Source organism: Rhinoderma darwinii, chromosome 11, assembly GCF_050947455.1.
Source record: "Rhinoderma darwinii isolate aRhiDar2 chromosome 11, aRhiDar2.hap1, whole genome shotgun sequence".
NCBI lineage: Eukaryota > Metazoa > Chordata > Amphibia > Anura > Rhinodermatidae > Rhinoderma > Rhinoderma darwinii.
The window spans coordinates 78,429,330-78,452,375 of NC_134697.1; the positions used below are offsets into that span (position 1 = coordinate 78,429,330).

The 23,046-nt window shown below is 40.6% G+C and overlaps 1 protein-coding gene across 16 annotated transcripts in view; it reads right to left on the minus strand.

Moving 5' to 3' along the window:
- The window catches only part of KCNMA1 (potassium calcium-activated channel subfamily M alpha 1), a 437,859-nt gene that overhangs the window by 231,156 nt on the left and 183,657 nt on the right, over positions 1-23,046 (minus strand). For all 16 annotated transcript variants that reach the window (XM_075841780.1, XM_075841793.1, XM_075841786.1 and 13 more), the window contains exon 4: positions 417-510. In XM_075841780.1, the coding sequence (XP_075697895.1) occupies positions 417-510 (94 nt within the window). The remainder of the gene's footprint in view (positions 1-416; positions 511-23,046) is intronic.

Genomic DNA, 23,046 nt, shown 5'->3' on the forward strand with positions numbered 1-23,046 from the left:
CCTGTATTTGTACAACGGTACAAGATGAGCAGCGTTACCTCCTTTTTTGACTAACCCTACCCTGTTTGATCTGCCCGATGTGGCACCTTGTGTCAATATTTTTCTTTTAGATTTTCATAACTGTACTGTCACTGTTATGACACTTTCATGTGTGATCACACGACGAGGACAGAAATGTTATCCCCTGTAAGTAAAAAATATAGGTTCTCATTTAACGACCATATGCAGAGATCTTGCAAATGTAATACACAAAGTATAGTAAAACCTTTAAGAACTTTATACAACAAATAAGCTTTATTTACTGAAACCATAATACCTCTTTAAATATCTGTATCAATTATTTATCATCTTCTTCACAATCAAGAGCTCCTGTTACAACTTTTACAACATTCCAAGATGTTAGAAATATCACTCACCCTCAGGCCAAAATATAGTAGAAAGAAGATGTTAAAGGCCATATCTATCTGAAGAGTGAAGTCCTTGTAGAAGTTTTGGCAGGTTTCAATAGGGCTAAAAATGAAGACAGATAATAATCAATTTCCCATTTATATTTTCAATGTTTAACACACACTAGCAACACAGAATAAAAACATTTTGACCTCAACATTTAAAAATGTAATACAACAACATATATGCTGTTTAAAGGGGTAACCTCATCACAGACATTGGTTGCATATTGCTAGGCTATGCCACAATTGTCCAATCGGCAGAAGTACGCCCACTGTGAGCCCCACAATCACTAGAACATAGTGGCAGTGACGTTAGGAAAGCACCATGCCACTTTGCCTCCAATGGGATCTGGGTGATAGCATGGTTGGCCTTTGATTAAATTGGTAGTCCAAGCTGTCAGTCCAAAAAAGCAGAGTGGAGACTATAGAAGGTAAAGTGGCACAGCACTTTCCTAGCACTACTTCTTTCCCTTTCGATCGGCGGGGGCCCAACCACTGTGACATACCATAAATTCTTGTGATGAGACATTCCCTTTAATAAATGCCCTAGATAATAATGTATATTCAACAAACTCAGAGTTTAGTCTGAAAGATAATAATTTGTCCCTTGGTCATAAAATGCTAAAGATCTCTATTAATAAAAAATTACTTCTGTGTACAATGTATAACATTAAAGGGACATGACATCATATCCTTTTTCCTAAAATATATTTAATTGATAAAATATTTTAGACGTTTTAACTAAGGCTTCTTCCAAGATGTCTCTAACATTTATATTGCAGGTAATTTTTTTATTTTTTTTATCAATTTCAGCGTTTATTCGAAAAATGTTCCCTACTGTATGTTTCTCATAAAAGAGATGTAGTGATCGCTATTGAAGCAGTCACGGACAAACTTCCTTCATAACCAGTCATGTGCCGGTGCTGAAATCTGAGCGCTTTTATTAATGATCACTGACGAGAATTTCTGACCCATGCTCATACTGACTAAATGGTTTCTGACAGTCCTCAGAGCAGCTTTCATTAGAATCAAGATCATTAGTAGACATTCTTCCTATTTTGAAAATCTTTCATAAGAAAATAACGTGATAAAAAATGTTTTTTTTAATAAACATTTGTTGTGACTATCCATATAAAAAAGTCAGTAATGTATGCACAGATAATAAACTTTGGAAAATATCTTCGGAAAATTTCGAAGATTTCGATTAAAGAAGCACTCCCACAAATGTTTTTATTCTCTGGCCCGTTGGAAAAAAAACATTATGTAAATTGTGGTGAAGGTAATTTTCCTACCGGTGCCTGTATTTGAGAGTTATCCACTCCCTTCTGGTCCTCGGTTGTGTCATGTGACCAGCAATAGGACTCTAAAACGGAGACAGCGTCTCATGTGTGGACAGGAAGTCAGTTTCTCCAGTCATTCCTTAAAGAGTCACGATGCTGTTATGGACAGTGACGTCAGGGACTTCTCCTAGAGCGGAATCACCGGCCGCTGTGGCCAGGGATTAGGGATTTCATTCCTACAGGGAGCAAGTCATTTCCTCCTACTCACATGCACTTTGCACAAAGAGGAGGAGAAGGGAGCGAGCATCAGAAAGCATGACTGTCACTTGTATCTCAGTGACAGCCGTGCTCTACACGGCCCCATAGAATTCTATAGGAGCTGTGCGGCCGGGAGAACGGCCCAAAATAGGGCACGTTACATTTTTTGACCATGTGAAAAGCCCCTATTGGGGTGAGAGGGAGAAACTGATAACGGACACAATAAATACTTATAAAATTATGGATAATAGAGTAAATATTGAGATGAAAATAGAGCACGTACATGCAGCATATTTATGGAGCAGTTGGCTGCTACTGCTTACAGTTTTTCTTCATGTTCTATTGTTTTCAGGTTAGAGGTGTAGTTAAATTGTCTCAAGCATGCAGAGTGCGTGCAACATTATCTAAATCGAATCATTGTTAGGCAAGTGACGTCAGAACAGACCAGTGGCACGTTAAAGAGCAATTTGTCTACCGATTTGGTGCATATCTGGTCAAAAAACTGTGGGCAAAATAATATGCCCCAATGTCTCCACAGGAGTCTCCTTAAGTTATGCTACAGTTGATTTATACATGCCTACCGCTTAGAAGGTGCAAAATATTATGTACTGTGACACAAACAATAATTAAGACCAAAAACAGGGAACTTTAATGTGCATGAGTATTGCTGCAATTACAGATGCAAGTCTACTGGGGTATGTCTCTATTAGCTTAGCACATCTAGACACTTTTCAGGCAATGACTGCGCTAGTGTACAACAGTCTTCAAGTCGTGTCACAGATTCTCCATTGGATTGAGGTCTGGGCTTTGACTTGGCCATTCCAAAAAATGTAAATGTTTCCCCTTAAACCACTGTAGTGAAGCTTTAGCAATATGTTTAGGGCCATTGTCCTGCTTGAAGGTGAACCCCCGTCTCAGTCTTTACTCAAGAATTGCCCTGTATTTACTGCCGTAAATTTTTCCTTCACTCCTGACTTTTCCAGTCCCTTCTGATAAAAATCACCCCCCCTTCTTGAACGATCCGTACGTTTTAGTGGGCGGCCTTCTCTTGTCAGATTTAAAGTTGTGCCATGATTTTTCCATTTTGTTATAATGTATTTAATGGTGCTCTGTGGGATGTTCAAAGTTAGGGGTATTTTTTTAAAACCCAACCGGATCTATACTTCTCAATTTTGTCTCTGACCTGTTTGCCGAGCTCCTTGGTCTTCATATCGCTTGCTCAGTGGTGTTGCCAACTCGGGTCTTTCAGAACAGGTGTATTTATACTGACGTCATGTGATAGATCATGTGACACTTTGATTACACACGGGACTTTATTCAAGTAATTATATGACTTCTGAAGATATTTTAGGTTTTACCAGATTTTTTTTGTGGGTTTCATAGCAAAGGGGGTCAATACATGAACTCATAACTCTTCCGTTTTTTATTATTCCACTATAACAATTTGGACTATTTTTTTTATTTTTAGGTCCATTACATAAAATCAAATTTAAAATCCTTTTTAAATTCCAGTTCGTAATTCAACAAAAAAGAAATTACAACAAGGGGGGCGGGAGAGAACATTTTCGCAAGGCGCTTTAAATAAAGTAATGGAGACTATAAACACTGTGATAAGGGATCTTGTTTGTACAATATAAACAATTTTTTTTCAACTGAATTATGCTAATTACCAGAATATAATTTTAATTAGATATTTATAACGTAGCAGTCATATAACATGTAAACCAATAGTCGGCATCATTATTCTGACATTACAAGGAGCAGCTGTTCGGTTTAGAAACAACATTAAACCACTCCAGATATATTATGAAATATTAAACTCACATGAAATTAGAGAGTTATGTATACAAAGTCACCTGTCACATGTCTGAATTAATAACTCACATGGGTTCTAAGTTTAGCAAAGATTAAATCTAAAAGCAATTTATTTTACTTTATAGTGCTAGCCACCATTCTGTGCTTAATTCCTGCAGGTAAATGCTCTCTGCGATCTAAGGCTTGGTTCACACCTGCGTCGGTGTGTTCTGTTGTTCTGCTCCGTTAGAGGAGCAGAACAAGGGAATAACGGAAGCAATGGTTCCGATGCACAACGGACACTGACGGTGGCCGACTGAACCCATTGACTTAAATGGGTTCCGTCGACTTTCCGTCGCTCTGTCCGTGATTTTACCAGAGACAATAGCGCAGCATGCTGCGCTGTTGTCTCTGGTAATCTCGGCCGTATCTGCGAGGGACGCCCCTAACAAAGCCTCCAACGCAGATGTAAACTATGCCTAAAGGAAAGAAAAACTGAAATGGGTGGAAAAAATATTTATATAGAAATATTAGATCAAAATAATCTCCCTCTGAAGTAAAACAAACATCTTTTCCAGCTGTACAGAAAATATGAAAAACTGTACTACAGTGATACTGGTAGTGATGTGCATACATGTAGGTCCTATACTACTTCCGTGTGCCTGACTTATACACGGGTGCAATTGCTAGTGTTCACGTTCATCGGTCTGTAGACCATGTTCCTTTAGATGTAAGAAGGCCTTTTAGATGCTGTAGAGCGGGCCGGAGGATGCAGGCAACAAAGACGTTTTAAACCGGTGGTTCCGTTCATTATTATGGGCAACATACGATCAATTGAAAATAAGTCACATGAGTTGTTGGCGTTAGTTCAGAATCAGGAGTTACGGTAATGTAGTATGCTGTGTTTTACGGAGACATGGCTTCATAATGATTAGAGATGAGCGAACTTATGAGAAGTTCGGTTCGGCTGGTTCGCCGAATTTCACGAAAAAGTTAGATTCGGACCGAACTAGTTCTGACCGAACCTGTAATTTCCGTGCACCGAGCATGGTACTGTCCAGGGTGCTGAAAGAGTTAATGGGCTGCACTAACTCTTTCAGCAACCTTGACAGTACCATGCTCGGCGCGCGGAAAATAAAATTTTAAAGTAATAAAAAAAATATATAAATACGTTCATACTTACATTCCTCCTGTCCGGCCTCCAGCGATGACGTTTCATCCATGTTGCCACTGTAGCCAATCACAGGCTGTAGTGGTGGTCACGCACGTCAGGATGACGTCAGAAGGCCGGCCTCCAGGGATGACGCTTCATCCCACGTGACCACCTCTGCAGCCAATCACAGGCTGCAGCGGCCTCTGCAGCCAATCACAGGCTGCCGCGTCAGGAAAGGTCGGACTGGAGGAAGAAGAGGGACTCGTCACCAAGACAACGACCGGGTACGTATGAAATGCTTTTTATTTTATTTTTAATCAGCAGCCTCTTTTCTCTATCAGTGATTGATAGAGACAAGTGGCTGCCGATTAGTATAATATTTTTGTAATGTTTTTTTCTGCCCGCACGGGTTCGGTCAAAACGTGTTCGGCCGAACCCGGTGAAGTTCGGATTCGCTGCGAACCGAACTTTTCGCGATGTTCGGACCGAAACCGGGTTCGGTTGTCCCGGTTCGCTCATCTCTAATAATGATGTACCAGACTCTAAAGCCCCTGTTCCTGGTTTTAGTTTAAACCGGGCAGACAGAGATATGCAGCTAATAGTAGTCGACTACGTTATTGATTCCGTCAAAATGGAGACAAACGGAAACCATTGGCACCAGATCCGTCACCATTGAAATCAATGGTGATGGAAACGGAAACCTTTGGTTTCGGTTTGTGTCAGTCAGGGTACTGTTCTGACAGAAAGCTCCGACGGAACGTCTGAACGGGACCCTAGTGCAGAAGTGAACGAAGCCTAAGTGGGAAAAAGTAAGGTGGAGGACTGATAGTCTAAGTGAACAATAGGTGGTGTAATCAGGGACATGTGAGTGTAAAGGAGCGTCATTGCTGTCCGAATATTATTGGCAATTGGCATAAGGCCTTACTATTTTCTCTTGTAAATGAAGGCTGTTTATATACCACCATCCGAAAATTTGAGGGGTGGCTTGTGAAGTGTTATCCATGGTGATTGGTCGCTTACAAACGAAACACCCTAATTCTATTTGTATGCTCTCCGTGGATTTTTATCGGATGGCAATGTCTAGTGTTCTGCCATCTGTTTGTTAAGCGTGGCACAGCAGATGATACTATTCTGGACCTCCTCTATGCAAATGCAAAGGAGGCATAAAGTTCCTCTGCACTGCCCCATAAGGAGGTCTCACCATAACCTTATATTAAGAAGAAATTGGCTTTTTAAAAAAAATAAAAATAAATGGATAGGTAACAAATAAATGGTACAGCGTGAGATAAAGGCCAGGTTAAGAGAAGGTAAGGAGGTGTATAGAATAAAGCTGGAGAACAATTCTAGGGAGGTGTGGTCTGGAATTAAATTATTGACTGGGTTCAAGGTTAAGATGGAAAATGTTGGTGGTAGTCTGGATAATGCCAATGCGTTGAATGAAAATTTGAATAGATTTAGTACTATGGCCTGTACACCAATATAGGAGTATGTTTCCCCTTCTGATGAATTGTCGCAGGCGTTCGTAGCTGGTTTCTATTATTCGGTCTCAAAGTGCAGTTAAGGAACAATTTAGGAGATTAAAAATGAGTAAAGTAGCAGGTCCTGATGGTATAACACATGTGTTGAGAGTTTGTGTGGATCAACTATGTTCCATCTTCTGAACTTTTTTTTTAAATTGAGCCTTCGTTTACATAGTGTACCAGTGTTATAAAAGACCTCCTGCCTGGTACCGGTTCCAAAGTGCACATTACCGGTCTCTTAAAATGATTAAAGACCTACAGCCTTGACCTCATGTGATGAAGGCCCCTGAATGATTAGTATTGGCCTATTTGAGTCCTATGGTCAAAAGTTTTACGGATCCACTCCAGTTTGCTAATCAGCAAAAGGTAGGGGGTCGATGATGCAGTTGTGTATTGGCTGCAAAGCGTAAATTTTTATTTCGACAATAATAAAAGTGTTGTGTGCACAGTCTTTTTGGATTTCTCAAGTACATTTATTACAAAACAGCCACCTTAATTGGGTAGAAAATTGTCCGCTATGCAGGTAGAGAATGGAATAACTGACTGCTTGTTAAATAGGCACACAGCTTGGGAGATGGGGTACAATTGAGTCGGGCAAGGTGTTGATCTATCTGGATAACAGATTAGACTGAAGGTTTAATACTGATAAAGTTTATAAAAAGGGGATAAAGTAGACTTTATTTTCTGAGGGAATTCAGGTCTTTTGAAGTTTGCAGCAATATGTTGGCGATGTCCTACCAATCTGTGACAGCGAGTGCTATTTTTTCATGGCGGTGTGTGTGGGGAAGTAGTATCCGGAGTGCAGATGCAGATAAAATAAGCTTAGTAGGAAAGAGTTTGGTAGTGGGAGGCCCACTGGATTATCTAGAGGCAAAATTACAAAGAAGAATTTTAAGTAAATGTTTAGCTATCTTGCGAAATGCATCTCATCCTTTACACTGATTGTTTATAAACCAGAGAAGCAGTTTTAGTAATCGTTTTATTCAATTGAGGTGTAACAAAGAGGTTTAAGAAATCCATTACGCCAAAAGCAATTGTGGTATACAATAGGCCATTAAAATTTATTGGAGTTTTAGGGATGTCGTAAAGGGAGTTTTACACTGGGCAATTATCGGGCAGACAAGCGTTCATAGAACTCTCATATGCCGATAATTGCCCTGATCGAATCGTTTCAAAAAAGTTAAATATTATCGTTGTCAGCAGCACATCTGCCTGTGTGAACAGGGAGACGCGCTGCCGACATAATGATAATGTATAGGGATGAGCGATCGGAGTAACGACCGCTTGTCCCATACATAATTCCTTGTGACTGGAGCAAACGGGCGCCGATCAACGTCTTGTCTTGTTGATCGGCGTTCGCTGCACCGGCCAAAATCGGCCAGTGTAACAGGGCCTTAACTTACTGTTTTTAGCTCTATATAAATTATAATGTAATTAAGTGTGTGGTGTAGTTTATGTCTACAAATGTTTTCGAGTTTTCTTGTATGTGATGTGTTTATGGTTAGGTTGTGTCTTTATTTGGTTTTCTCTACGTGTATTTTTATGGAGAGCTGTTGTGATATATAAATTTCCCATTTGGGAATAGTTATCGAATCCAATATAGACATGCCTGCAATTAATGTTTGTATTAGAAATTAACCCATTAACTGTATTATACTTATGGAAAACGCTATTTACCTCAAAAGAGGTGCTATTAAGAAATTTGAAGGCCAATGGACAGCGTGGTTGATGCCTCCGGGGTTATCAGTGGCTAACCTTTCGTCTGATATCTCCTTAAGACTACTGGGATAGCGATGCTAAGAGTCATCATTGACATTTGTGGTAAAGTGAGTAATCATGTATCTCCATAAAGATGGCTGATATGATGATGTCCTGTAGTTAATTAAAGTGCATAGTGCTCTTCATGGAGGGTTGGTTGAATGGAGGGGACGGGATGGGTTGCATGGATGTTTTCTGTATATGTGCTTCTTGTCTTTGTCTAATATAAAACTTTGTCAATAAAAACTATTTGATTGAAAAAAAAGAAATTAGCCCATTGAGTTATTTACAATCAAGTTGTCAACATGTGGACAACATCTGCATCTATTGGGGGTAGAGCAGAGGCAGGGCTATAGGGTGTGGCAGAGGCATAGCTTTTGGGGGTGCAGAGGTAGCAATCGCATCTGGGCTCGGGTTCTGGAGGGGGCAACTTAAGAAGACACCAGCAAGAGCACATGCAGGTGCGGGGAGCCCTATCATAAATTTGACATTTGGCCACAGGAGCTTCAAGTTATGCCTCTGGGGTGTGCAAAGGTTACAGTCCAGGTACCTGAAAGGGTCCAATGCCGGAAGCATAAAATGATGAGGCTGGTGTTGGGCAGGAGACTGGCACATCAGGGTGCAGAAGGCTAAGGCTTCATTAACACATCACCATTAAAATCCAACATATATTTTCATGGCAAAAATTTGAGGCTTATTACCGTGGCAGATTTTTTTTTTTTTTTACCGTAATGCGAACAAAACAATGCTTGGGGATTTTACATGCAGGAGTTCATAACTTAGATGTGATCGATTTACATGCATGTCAGAGACACGCAGGACCTACTAACACTGAACCCGTCAGTACCGCTGACCTGACAGATTCAGGTCTCAGCGTATGATACAGCTGCTCTGTATAAAGAATACAAAGCAGCTGTATCTCAAAAAGTAAAAATATTGTTTTTAATAAAAAACAATTAAAGCATGTACCAAGTACACTTTTTTTTTTTTAAATCGCTTTCAAAAGGTGTACATAGCTTTCATCCAATCATATCCAAGAGGTAATAATGTTCATCGTTTTCATATGTAGGTTGCAACACAGTCATTAACTGTAACAGAAACAGCTGTGTAGGAGGCTTAAAACTGGGTGAGGAACAGCCAAACTCTGCTACAAAGGTGAGTTTGTGGAAGACTGTTACATGTCACAGGTCCACTGTGGCAAGACTATGCACAGCAACAAAACGCAAGAGTATTACTGCATGAGCAAGGTCTCTCCCAGGCAAAGACTTTAAAGCAGACTGGGTTTTCAAGATTGGCTGTTCAAGATCTTTCGAAGAAGCACAAAAAAATAGGCAATGTTGAGGACCGTTGACGCAGTGGTCGGCCAAGGAAACTTAGTACAGTAGATCAGACACATCATGCTTACGCCCCTTTGAAATCTTAAGATGTCCAGCATTGCCATTAGCTTAGAACTGGCAGAACCCAGTGTGACCCAGGTATGCCCATGTATTGTTTAGAGACGACAGGCTAGAAGTGGTCTTCATGGAAGAATTGAAGCCAAAAAGTCATACCTTTGATGTGGAAACAAGGCAAAGCGGATCAACTATGCATGAAAACAGAGGAACTGGGGTGCAAAAAAAATGGCAGCAGGTGCTCTGGACTGATGAGTCAAAATTGTAAATATTTGACTGTAACCGAAGGCAATTTGTTCGCTGGAGAGAAGTACAATAATGAGTGTCTGCAGGCAACAGTGAAGCATGGTGAAAGTTCCTTGCAAGTTTGGGGACGCATATCCGCAAATGGACTTAGGGTCTTGGTCAGAATTAATGATGTCCTCAATGCTGAGAAATACAGGCAGATACTTATCCAGACTTCACTGATATACTGATATCTAGGTTCAATATCCAGTTTTCACTGAATATATGCAATAATAGTGAAGGCCATCTATAGAAATAGAGGTTAAAACAGCCTATTATCAATGCCAGATGCAGAGATGCTGCCCGACGGCACATCTATCTAACCACAAGTTGTTATACTAAAAATGTGCAAATGAGACCCCTGAAGACACTTTGCACAGAAGAAACGCGTAAGGTCTATTTGCCAACACTGAGTCGAAAGGGGAAGTGTTTAGGGTCTGCAGTTAGCATTGGCTTATGCCTCTGAACACAAGACAGTCAGGGCCATTATACAGACTGACTGCTGGCAATGCCCCTAGAAGCAGTATATCTTTACTAGAGATATCACTACAGCGACTCATAGGTTGGCAAATTCTTATTAATAACACAGCTGGGACTATAGCTTTTTAAACAATACAATTAAGAGTTTTAACCTCGTTTTTTTCTAACAGATGTCCTTCAGTTTTCAGTGAATATAAACAGATACTTCTCCATCATGCAAAACCATCAGGGAGGCGTCTGATTGGCTCCAAATTTATTCTGCAGCAGGACAAGCACCACAAACATACAGCCAATGTCATTAAGATTTATCTTCAGCGTAAGGAAGAACAAGGAGCCCTGCAAATGATATGGCCCCCACAAAGCCCTGATCTCAACATCGAGTCTGTCTGGGATTACATGAAGACAGAAGTATTTGAGGAAGCCTACATCCACAGAAGATCTTCTGTTAGTTCTACAAGATGTCTGGAACCACCTACCTGCCGGGTTCCTACAAAAACTATGTGCAAGTGTACTTAGAAGAATTGTTGCTGTTTTGAAGGCAAAGGGTGGTCACACCAAATATTGATTTAGATTTCCATTCTGCTCATTCACTTTGCATTTTGTTAAATGATAAGAAAATGTAACACTTTTTTTTTTTTTTAAAGCATTCTTTAAAGCACACTTTGCTGCATTATTCCACAACTGCCTATAACTGTGTGTGTGTGTGTGTGTGTGTGTGTGTGTGTGTGTGTGTGTGTGTGTGTGTGTATAGATATATGTATACGTGTGTGTGTGTGTGTGTGTGTGTGTGTGTGTGTGTGTGTGTGTGTGTGTATAGATATATGTATACATGTGTGTGTGTGTGTGTGTGTGTGTGGGTGTGTGTGTGTGCATATATATATATATATATATATATGTATATATAAATTTATATATATATGTATGTGTGTATATATATATATATATATATATATATATCAAATTATTTAATTAAGGAGATAAAAAGTGAAACATGATTTTTTGCATAAAGGGTTAAGCTAACGTCTTATCTCTGAAATTTGTTTGTCCTATCTCCTTAAAAGCCCCATTAATAAAGCATGGCTACAGCCAAACAAGTGTTCCAAGAAGCCATCAATATAATGGATGGATCTGTCCCTTCATGAATAGCTGCAGAGTAATTAAATGTGCCTCTCTTCTAGCATAACTGCATCAAAATCCCATGCCTTTCAGCTAAAGCAACTGACATCTCCAGACACACAGCTTCTTTACAATAAACACTACCATAGATTTCACAGACGTATTTTGTAAATGTGTTTTAAAGATCAATGCGGCCCAGGTACAGTGCAGGCGTCTTTTTATTAAGTATCTCGTATTCTGTTCTGTCTCAAAACTGATTGAGCTCACAGCACATGGCTAGCAGAGGGAACATATAAAAATGTATTGTGTTGTGATGTAAAGCAAGAACATGTCAGGCTCTGTTCACATCTGCGTTGGGGTCCCGTTCTGACGTTCCGTCATTTCCGTTTCCATCACCATTGATTTCAATGGTGACTGAGCTGGTGCCAGTGGTTTCCGTTTGTTTGTTTTGTGCACCGGATCCGTCGTTTTGTTGGAAGCAATAGCGTAGTCTACTACGATACTGCTTACGGCAAAATGATGTATCTGGTGCACAAAAGAGACAAACAGAATCCATTGGCAAATCAATGGTGGCCGGTGTCAGTTTGTGTCTGCTCGGGGTCCCGTTCTGACGGAAACCTCCGATGGAACGTCAGAACGGGACCCCAATGCAGATGTGAACAGAGCCTCACTTTTTTGGTGCAGCTAGTAAAAAAAAAAATCAAACCATCCCACAAGGTGCAAAAGTTTTAAACAACATTTTCATACTATTTTTTGTGATAATTGCAATAAAAACACCACAAAACCGGTACACCGCCTAACATCTTATATCAATAGGCAGCCTTACGGAAACGCAGGTCCTTCCTCAAGCATTTCAGCTAACTAGAAAGACAATCTATCAAATCTACCTACACCTTTTTTGGCTTCTGTGCACACGTTTTATTACCTACGTTTGACATATAAAAATGAAAATTTTCCTGATATTTACATTAAACATAGGCTGTGACGGACGCCTTAACAGCGGCATCTTACTCATCATATATGGTATCCGTTTAACAGATATGTCATTAAACTCTAACACCTAATCATGATATATCCATTAAACAGATACCGTTTTAGCCTATTGGTGACACAAATGTAGGGTCAAAAACGTGGTGGGCACAGAGTCTTTAATAGACAGTGGACATGGACTTCTTACATACTTACCTAACCTGTCAGAGGAGGCCAATGTGCCACATGCACGCCATACTTATATGAAGAGCCGGTCTGAAAACACACACACACACACACACACACGATGGCTTGGTAGGTATATAAGGTGTGCGATAGGCTCTCTGAACAAATATCACTTATTGTTGCCATGGGTAAAAGGGGTGATTTATCTGAGTTATAAAAAGGGATGATTATTGGCTTTCAGTCAAGGGTGGCAATATTTCTCAAACAGCGCAGTTTGTGAACTGTTCGCGTGCTGCTGTGGCGAAAGAGTATCGCGAGTGGACAAATGACACTATTGGGAATAACCAACGTGGAAACTGCGGAGCACCACGTGCCATTGATGTGAAAGGTTTACATCCGTTACGAAGGTGCGCGAGGGCCAAACAACATGCTACAGTGGAGCAGCTCACCATAAAAATCAACCAGTGGGCTACCAGGCATGTGTCTAAAGCAGTTCAGTGAACCCTACTGCGTGTGAGGCTCTGAAGAACACTGATGGTCAGTGATCCTATGCTAACAAAGGTGCATCGTAAAAAAAGGCTTCAATTTGCATGGCAGTATCGGAATTAGATCACCAATGATTGGCAAAGGGTTGTCTTCTTAGAAGAGTAAAATTTTCTGCTTCATCAAACGTATGGATGTTGGCGTGTCAAGTGAGAAACATCAGAGAACAAACACCCTGCAACCATTGCTGGAAGAATCCAAGTTGGTGGCGGCAGCGTTATGGTCTGGAGAATTTTTTCATGGTGTTAGCCGGGCCCACTCATCCATGTGGAAGGCTCTGAACCGATTTGGGTTTGAATCCATCGTTACAGATCACGCCCCCCCATACATGCTGTTTGTCTTCCCTGGGGCAGATTGAGTCTTCCAGCAATACAATGTGACATGTCAGGGTATGTTCACACGGCGGGGGTCCGTAACGGCTGAAATTACGGGGATGTTTCAGCCTGAAAACATCCCCGTAATTTCAGCCGTACCGGCATGTGCAGGCGCTTGAACGCCGCGTCAATTACGGCCGTAATTAGCGCTGCTATTCATTGGAGTCAATGAATAGCGGCTCCAATTACGGCCAAAGAAGTGACAGGTCACTTCTTCTACGCGGGCGTCTATTTACGCGCCGTCATTTGACAGCGGCGCGTAAATATACGCCTCGTGTGAACAGACAAACGTCTGCCCATTGCTTTCAATGGGCAGATGTTTGTCAGCGCTATTGAGGCGCTATTTTCGGGCGTAATTCGGGGCAAAAACGCCCGATTTACGTCCGTAAATAGGCCGTGTGAACATACCCTCACACGGCTAGAAATGTCCAACGGTAGATGGAAGAGCACGACCAAGACTTCCCAGTAAATCCCTGGCCCCCTAATTCGCTAGACTTGAACACAATTGATCATCAGTGGGAACACCTATATTGTCTTATTCGCTCTTTTGTTCCTCCACCACGCACCCTCAACAAATGTGGAATGCTCTGCAGTCAGCATGGCTCCAGATACTGGAGACAACCTACCAGCAACTTATTGAGTTGCTCCCAGCCGTCTAGCTGCTGCCCATGCTGCACACGGCGGTTAAGGTACTTTTACACGGCCCGACGTGTGCCTGTGTAAACAAGCGCTCATCAACGAGACAGCACATTGATTGCTCCTTTGCGCTCGTTTGCTCCTTTCACGAGGAGCTAGCATGGGGACGAATGCGCGTTACATCCGCATACATTATTATCATGTCGGCAGCACATCTCCCTCACAGGGTGATGTGCTGCTGACAGAGACTATATTTTCAGTATTTAAAACTATTCGATCAGCTGATGAATGAACGTTTGCTCGTTCATCTTCTGATCGGGAAAATTTAATCTGTTTACTCTGGATATTAGCTGGTGGTCATGTTAATTTAGTTTGTGTGTGTGTGTGTGTGTGTGTGTGTGTGTGTGTGTGTGTGTATTTTCTTGTCTGTAATTTTCATTATATCCTATAGATGTTCTTAGACTTTGGTAATGGTTTAGCTTGCTTTCACTAGAACTGGCAGGATACAAAATTTGAACTACATTGTCCGATCAGGTTTATTTAATTCTATTAAAAATTAAAGCCATGTTACCGTACTACTAAGCCTTTAATTTAGGTCACGGTTATCAATGCCCAATGTTATATTTTACTCTGTTTTCCAATGTACAAGATGCTGGATGTCCCAATGTTTGGCAATGGAATATTGCTGAATGGCCCTTTATGGGGCACCAAGCCCTGCTTATTATGAATTACAGCAACTGTCTGCTTCCATGTATGTCCTGGAAAATTAAAGCTGTCCACGTTTGTTTAAATAACACGCACACTGTGGATAAATTCATATGAAAAAATAGCCTCTCCATCCAGAAAGTTTAACTACTTCAATTTGATAGAGCCCACACAGACAGAAAGACTGGCTGAAGAACAGCTTAAGATGCCCACTATTATAGTCTACTTAATTAAATGTAATTTAAATGATGGATTATCTGGACAGGAGGAGGCAATGCTTATTTAAATGCACCATACGGTGACATAGTTACTACTGACTACAGACACATAGGGTAGGGTTTATAAGTATTTAGATCAGTAATAATACTTGGTTCTGCACCGGACATTGGGGCTGAATACGACCTTTTTTATAACTTATGTAATTTATAACTTTTAATGAATTCTGAAAGTCGGTGTACTTAGAAAGTTATTTACACACTGCTGAGTGCCCAAAACTTTTTTTTATGCTAAAGCTTCCATACACGAAGTCACAAACTTGATTCATTAAAAAAAAAAGGGAAAGCTAAATGCAATATTTATATTTTTTTAACTTTTACTGACTATATATTGAAGAATAATACAATAATATTATGTTAAGATTACACAACATTTACATGGTATGGCAAGTAAACAGTTTTTAGATTTATAAGCGATACTGAGAACAGTCCACCCATGGATGGAGGAAAACAGATATTCATAGCAAGTTTTAGGACTGACTTAGGACACAGTGACCCCATAACAGAGGACAAAATGGAGGAGATATTCCGTACATGGCACAACGATAAAGAATACAGGAGTGCTCATTATGCCTAATCGTTATCCTTGGGAAGGTAGCTTTACCATATATATTTGCCTTCCTGTGGGTCCTAGAGGCTACATATCAGGCAAATAATGGTCCCAAGGCTGCCAGGTGGGCATCACTGTTATAAACTCTGTGATATTTGGCCAAGCTCAAATAACGACATTTTTTAGACTGACCTACACGTGTAAAATCTCTACTGGTAATGGGCATAGACACAGTAATATACATAATATAATTATGCCAACATTTATCAGTCCTGTTTCACATGAGGTTAACATGAGTGAGCGGCTGGCATTGGGCTGTTGGCAGATCTTGCTAAAAACGTCAGGAGGTTATGAAAAAAGGAGAGATTAATATGTCTGACAATCGTCTACATTCACTAAAGGTGGCCATATACATTAAATAACTGCGCAACAGCCTAACACTTGTTTGGCCAGCAGGTAATTCTCCCCCATAAATGTGCACACTTGGGCGAGTGCGCATGTTTATTTAAATGGGGAGAGGGGAATAAGCCGCTTCCAGACGCCTCAGTCACCGGCTAATCTCGGGTGGGAACAAAGGATCAGGCGAGTTGAAATCCAACGTGACAGACCCTTCTTTCTCCCGATATCTGCCATTATTAGATAGGCTGGTTAAGCTGACTTTAGTCTAATATAAGATGATGTAGAATGCTACCTTTTGATCTTAAAACTGAATAAACATGTTAAATTCTAAATATGGCCATAAAAAGGGGCTGTACAAAGCTCAGCACTATAATTTGTCCAGTTTATTGGTTGGATCTGTACATACTCCAATGCAGTCTGTTACTTAAAGCTTACCTAACGTTCCAGCTGACTTTTCAGAATAAGCTGTCATAGGTGTGTACATGAGGAATAACACTTTCTGGCCATTATAGGACTTGTATGGTGCATTATTTAGCAGTTTTCTCCTCTGCAGTCGCAGTCTCTCTCACTAGTGGGTGGAACCTAACGGCTATATGCCTTCTATACAGCGCACACAGGGAAGAAGCAAATCCTGCTATCCTATTTCTATCTATCACATACAGATGCACTTTTTTATATATATATATATATATATATATATATATATATATATATATATATATATATATATACAGTGAAGGAAATAAGTATTTGATCCCTTGCTGATTTTGTAAGTTTGCCCACTGTCAAAGACATGAACAGTCTAGAATTTTTAGGCTAGGTTAATTTTACCAGTGAGAGATAGATTATATTAAAAAAAATTAAAAAAATCACATAGTCAAAATTATATATATTTATTTGCATTTTGCACAGAGAAATAAGTATTTGATCCCTTTGGCAAACAAGACTTAATACTTGGTGGCAAAACCCTTGTTGGCAAGCACAGCAGTCAGATGTTTTTTGTAGTCGATGATGAGGTTTGCACACATGTTAGATGGAATTTTGGCCCACTCCTCTTTGCAGATCATCTGTAAATTATTACGATTTCGAGGCTGTCGCTTGGCAACTCGGATCTTCAGCTCCCTCCATAAGTTTTCGATGGGATTAAGGTCTGGAGACTGGCTAGGCCACTCCATGACCTTAATGTGCTTCTTTTTGAGCCACTCCTTTGTTGCCTTGGCTGTATGTTTCGGGTCATTGTCGTGCTGGAAGACCCAGCCACGAGCCATTTTTAATGTCCTGGTGGAGGGAAGGAGGTTGTCACTCAGGATTTGACGGTACATGGCTCCATCCATTCTCCCATTGATGCGGTGAAGTAGTCCTGTGCCCATAGCAGAGAAACACCCCCAAAACATAATGTTTCCACCTCCATGCTTGACAGTGGGGACGGTGTTCTTTGGGTCATAGGCAGCATTTCTCTTCCTCCAAACACGGCGAGTTGAGTTAATGCCAAAGAGCTCAATTTTAGTCTCATCTGATCACAGCACCTTCTCCCAATCACTCTCAGAATCATCCAGATGTTCATTTGCAAACTTCAGACGGGCCTGTACATGTGCCTTCTTGAGCAGGGGGACCTTGCGGGCACTGCAGGATTTTAATCCATTACGGCGTAATGTGTTACCAATGGTTTTCTTGGTGACTGTGGTCCCAGCTGCCTTGAGATCATTAACAAGTTCCCCCCGTGTAGTTTTCGGCTGAGCTCTCACCTTCCTCAGTATCAAGGATACCCCATGAGGTGAGATTTTGCATGGAGCCCCAGATCGATGTCGATTGACAGTCATTTTGTATGTCTTCCATTTTCTTACTATTGCACCAACAGTTGTCTCCTTCTCACCCAGCGTCTTACTTATGGTTTTGTAGCCCATTCCAGCCTTGTGAAGGTCTATGATCTTGTCCCTGACATCCTTAGAAAGCTTTTTGGTCTTGCCCATGTTGTAGAGGTTAGAGTCAGACTGATTAATTGAGTCTGTGAACAGGAGTCTTTTATACAGGTGACCATGTAAGAGCTGTCTTTAATGCAGGCACCAAGTTGATTTGGAGCGTGTAACTGGTCTGGAGGAGGCTGAACTCTTAATGGTTGGTAGGGGATCAAATACTTATTTCTCTGTGCACAATGCAAATAAATATATATAATTTTGACAATGTGATTTTTTTTATTTTTTTTTATATAATCTATCTCTCACTGGTAAAATTAACCTAGCCTAAAAATTCTAGACTGTTCATGTCTGACAGTGGGCAAACTTACAAAATCAGCAAGGGATCAAATACTTATTTCCTTCACTGTATATATATATATATATATATTACACACACTGTATATATACACACACTACCTCTCAGAAGTTTTAGAACACCTAAGTTTTTTCCAGTTTACATTGACAAGTTAAGATTAATAAAAATAATGGATTAACTTTTTGTTTCAACAAATTAAATCTAGATTTTTGACTCTTCAAAGTAACCACCTCTAGATGATATAACATCTCTACACAATTGAGGCATTCTTTCTACAATAGCATTCAGATATTGTTCAGAAATTTCCACAAATGTGCTGCACTTGTAGGTTGCTTTGCTTTCACCCTTGCTGTCCAGTTCATCCCAAACAAGCTCAAGGTTGAAGGCTATATAAACCTTAGATTGGCTTTGATTTTGATTTTTTTTTTAATAAACCAGTCAGTGTGTTTGGTGTAACTTTATAAATAGTCTTTATTAAAAATGTGTTTTACTTTTTGAGATACAGCTGCTCTGTATTCTCTATACAGAGCAGCTGTATCTAGAGCTAAATCCTGCTCCCGTCATGTCCGCAGGACTGATGGGTTCAGTGAAAACGGGTCCTTCTTGATCCACTTCTGTAATTTATCACATCTAAGTTCTAAACTTAGGTGTGATCGATTACAGTTGGACATTGAACCCCTCAGGTCCACAGGACTGACGGATTCAGGTAATAGCGAACGATACAGCTGCTCTGTATAGAGAAAATAAAGCAGCTGTATCTCAAAAAGAAAAAAATATTTTTAATAAAGACTAATTAAAAAGTTACACCAAACCCACTGACAAATGTGTTTATATAAAAAAAAAACCTTTAGAAGTGTCCATAGCCTTTAAGTCTGGAGACTGTGCTGGCCATTCCATTCTTTGAAGCCTCTTGGCTTCTTCTTGTCTTCTTAAGTAGTTCTGACACAACCTAGAAGTATGTTTTTGACCATTGTCTTGCTGTAATATGAACCCCTGACCAATTAGACGTACACCAGAGGGTATTGCATGGCGCATCAAAATGCTTTGGTAGCCCTTCTTGTCCAGTGTACCAGTAATCCTGTGCAAGTTGCCAACACTGGATCTGGCAAAAGAACCCCAGACCATCACGCTTCCGCCTCCTTGTGTGACAGTTGTTGTCAGACACTGCGTGATGTACCAAAGATGTCAAATATTGATTCATCAGTCCATAAGACCTTCTTCCAATGTTCAATAGTCCACTGGAGGTGCTGCTTGTCCCAGGCAAGTCTTTTTTTATGTTGCAATCTTAGCAGTGGCTTTCTTACTGATACTCGACCTGTCAAACCTGCAGATAGAAGTATTTTCTTCACAGTTGAAATGGAAACTTTTTTACTTTTTGCTGCATTCATCTGGGCTTGAAGATTTTGTACCGTGAGGCGCCGATCACAAACTGTTGACTCTCAAACTTGTCTTCTGATTTTGTAGTGGCCTGTGGTCTGCAGACCTCTTCCTGTCAGAGTTTACACTAGTTTCCAAGTGCATTTTGATGGTATAGGAAACTGTATGGCTGACACCTTGGCTTTTTTTGCAATTTCTCTGTAGGACAGACCTACACTTCTATGGGTTAGAATTGTCTGTCTTCTTTTGTTAATTGCCTTTATATTGCCATTATTATAGCAATGTGCTCTGTCCTGAAGAGCAAAACTGTCCAAATCCAGGCCCTACAGAGTGTTGTAATGCAGTCTGTTCCAACACTGGTTAGATAGAATCAAAGGGTTTGAAATTAATCTCCAATAGTTGAGACACCTGTAGGAATAGTTTGCATCCAATTTCAAACCATAATTTACTTTCTGTGCACAGAAAGTAAATTATGGTTTGAAATCCATCATCCAGCACTGGGGTGACATATAAATCCTACCAACAGCCTTCTGTACATTTCTGTACATTTGTAAGTGCATGTATCTCCTGTCTGCTCCTGCTCCCTCCTCTAGCTCCCCCTCCCCTCTCCATAGACTTGTATGGGCAGGCAGTAAAGAGACACACACACACACACACACACACACACACACACACCTTTTGAAGTCTGTCTGTAACTAGGAACAAATTTTGCTTGACAACAGGGGGTGGATAGCATATTACAGGAAGGGAGACACCTAGTGGCAATAACCACCCAGAATTTGCATGCAGAAAGCAACAACATTTTAACAGTAAGTAAAATACAATGTTGAACTATTTCAGGTATACTATTAGATTAGCATAAGCTGTTTGAAAGTGTCCATTTAATGTGGAAGAGGAACCTATACCAATAAGTCTTTCCATGGTTTTCTACCAAACACAAACTTTTGCCTCACCACATAACTCTTTTATAAATATAATGATTGGGTGTGAGTCTTTTTTAGAGCCATAGACTATAGCCCCAAACCAGCTCGGTAATACTGGTTGCAATTTCACAATTTACTGGAATCTTCAAATAAAATAAATAAATTATATCTTGCTCTGGCCTATAATAGGAATATCTGAATGACTTTGAATAATATTGAACACACTTAAATCTACACACACAATTTATAAACAAACTAATTGCAAGTATCTCCCGTATCTGCACATTTAAAGGCCATGTAAACCTGTGCAAACTATTTTTTTTTTAAATAAAAATATGTATTAGTGTGATTGGTGCAACTTTATAATTACATTTTATTAAAAAATATTTTTAATTGTTTAGATACAGCTGCTTTGTATCCTGTATACAGAACAGCTGTATCTTGCGCTGAGACCTGAATCTGTCAGGTCAGAGGGACTGACGGGTTAGTTGACAGCGGGTCATACCTGTTATCGATCACATCTAAGTTATGAACTTAGATGTGATTGGTAATAGCTCAATCCTGCCTGTCTCTGACCCGCTGACACTGGACCTGTCAGTGCCGCTAACCTGATCGATACAGGTTTCAACGCTAGATACAGCTGCTGTCTACAGGATACAAAGCAGCTGTATCTGAAAAAGTAAAAATAATTTTTAAGAAAATGTATTTACAAAGTTGCACCAATCACACTGACACATTTTTTATGTAATAAAAAATTTGTTTTCAAAGGTGTACGTAGCCTTTAAATAAAATTAACATGTTGTAAACCTGCAATTGCAGCACTATGCTAGATCTTCCAGAATCCCAGTCTGCTCTATTTAATTAGCCTGAAAGCATCTACAATGTGTAATCTGCTTAATCAAATTTCAGTTCAATTTTCTTCCTGTGACGCAGAAGTTGCTGCCACGCTTTAGTTTAATATTTTTTTCTTGTTAACTTTCGATACAAGAAATGCATTATGGACTCCTTCTTTAAAGATAGACACAAACATCATAGGCGTTCATTGCAGAATTTAGAATGGGCCCCCAGCAGTAAACTGATCTAAATTAAAGGGTAGAACTGCTGCAGCAGGACATAACCTCTAACAATGTGCTCCCACAGGAAAGGAAGAGGGGTACAGGGAAGGCAAGAGGGGTCCTGGTAATGGAGGACTCAATTATTAGGGGAGCAGACAGAAGAATCTACCACTTTCGAAAAGTTTGTTCTCTTCAGTGTGCTTGAGTTCGGTACATTATGGATAATATGGAGAGATTATTTAATATATGACAAAGAGGTAAATGGGAGGTCTTTAAAAATTATTTACGGGATCTAGGTTGTGAACTCTGGGCAAAGACCTATAATGTAGTATCTCTTAATTGCCTGACATCTAATGACAAGTATGCTCATCAAAAGCGGCAGGCCAGTAGCCGCATCATGACGAGCATACCTACCTTTCTAATCGCGCGGGCACTGCCGGGGTAGGAGGTACGGCTATAATACACAGCTGCAGCCCTGCTCTAATGAGAAACCTCTAATATCTGATGTTGAATCCTTTGTCTGCCTCATTCACCACTGATTGGGGCATACAAAGGGAAGGATTGAGGGAAGAACCCTCTTTGATCGCGTCACAGTCCCTGTCCAAAATGGGGCTCACAATCTAATTTCCATATGACACGCTAGGGACAATTTCACAGAAAGCCCATAAACCTATCATTATGTCTTTGGTGTGTGGGAGGAAACGGCAGTACCCTGAGAAAACCCACATAGACAAAGGGAGAACATACAAATTCCAAATATTAAAGGGTAAAACAAAGTAAAATGACATTGAATTGGACTTAGGGATTTTTATGAGTAAACTTAAAGCATACCTAATGTAATGTCCGTGGCTGCGGGCTGTCAGCTCCAATCCCCTCCTGACAGGTGCAGCCACGAGTCGGCAAGCGCTGGCCCCAGCCTTCTCCTCAGGAGACGCCAGCGCTCGCTTCCACTCACCTCAGCCGGATCCCGTAGGGTGTGCGCGCACGCTCATGCCCGCTCTTAAAGGGGCAGCGCTCGTACCGGACTTTTGATGAACTTTGACCCGTGAGTACCCTGGACTATAAGAGGGGTCCAGCCCCCTAGTTCTATGCCTGAGCGTTGTTGATGTTTCCTAGTTTGTCTATGTGATGGCCTCCTAGTGTGTTTCCTGTTCCAGTTCCTGTTCTTGTTCCTTGCATTCCATACCATCCTGGTCGAGCACTGTGTTGTGCCAAAGTCGTGTCGTGCTGTATCCACGTGTGACCTGCTTCACCTCGCCTGACGTCTACCTGCTGCCTATTCCCAGCCGAGCCTGCCCT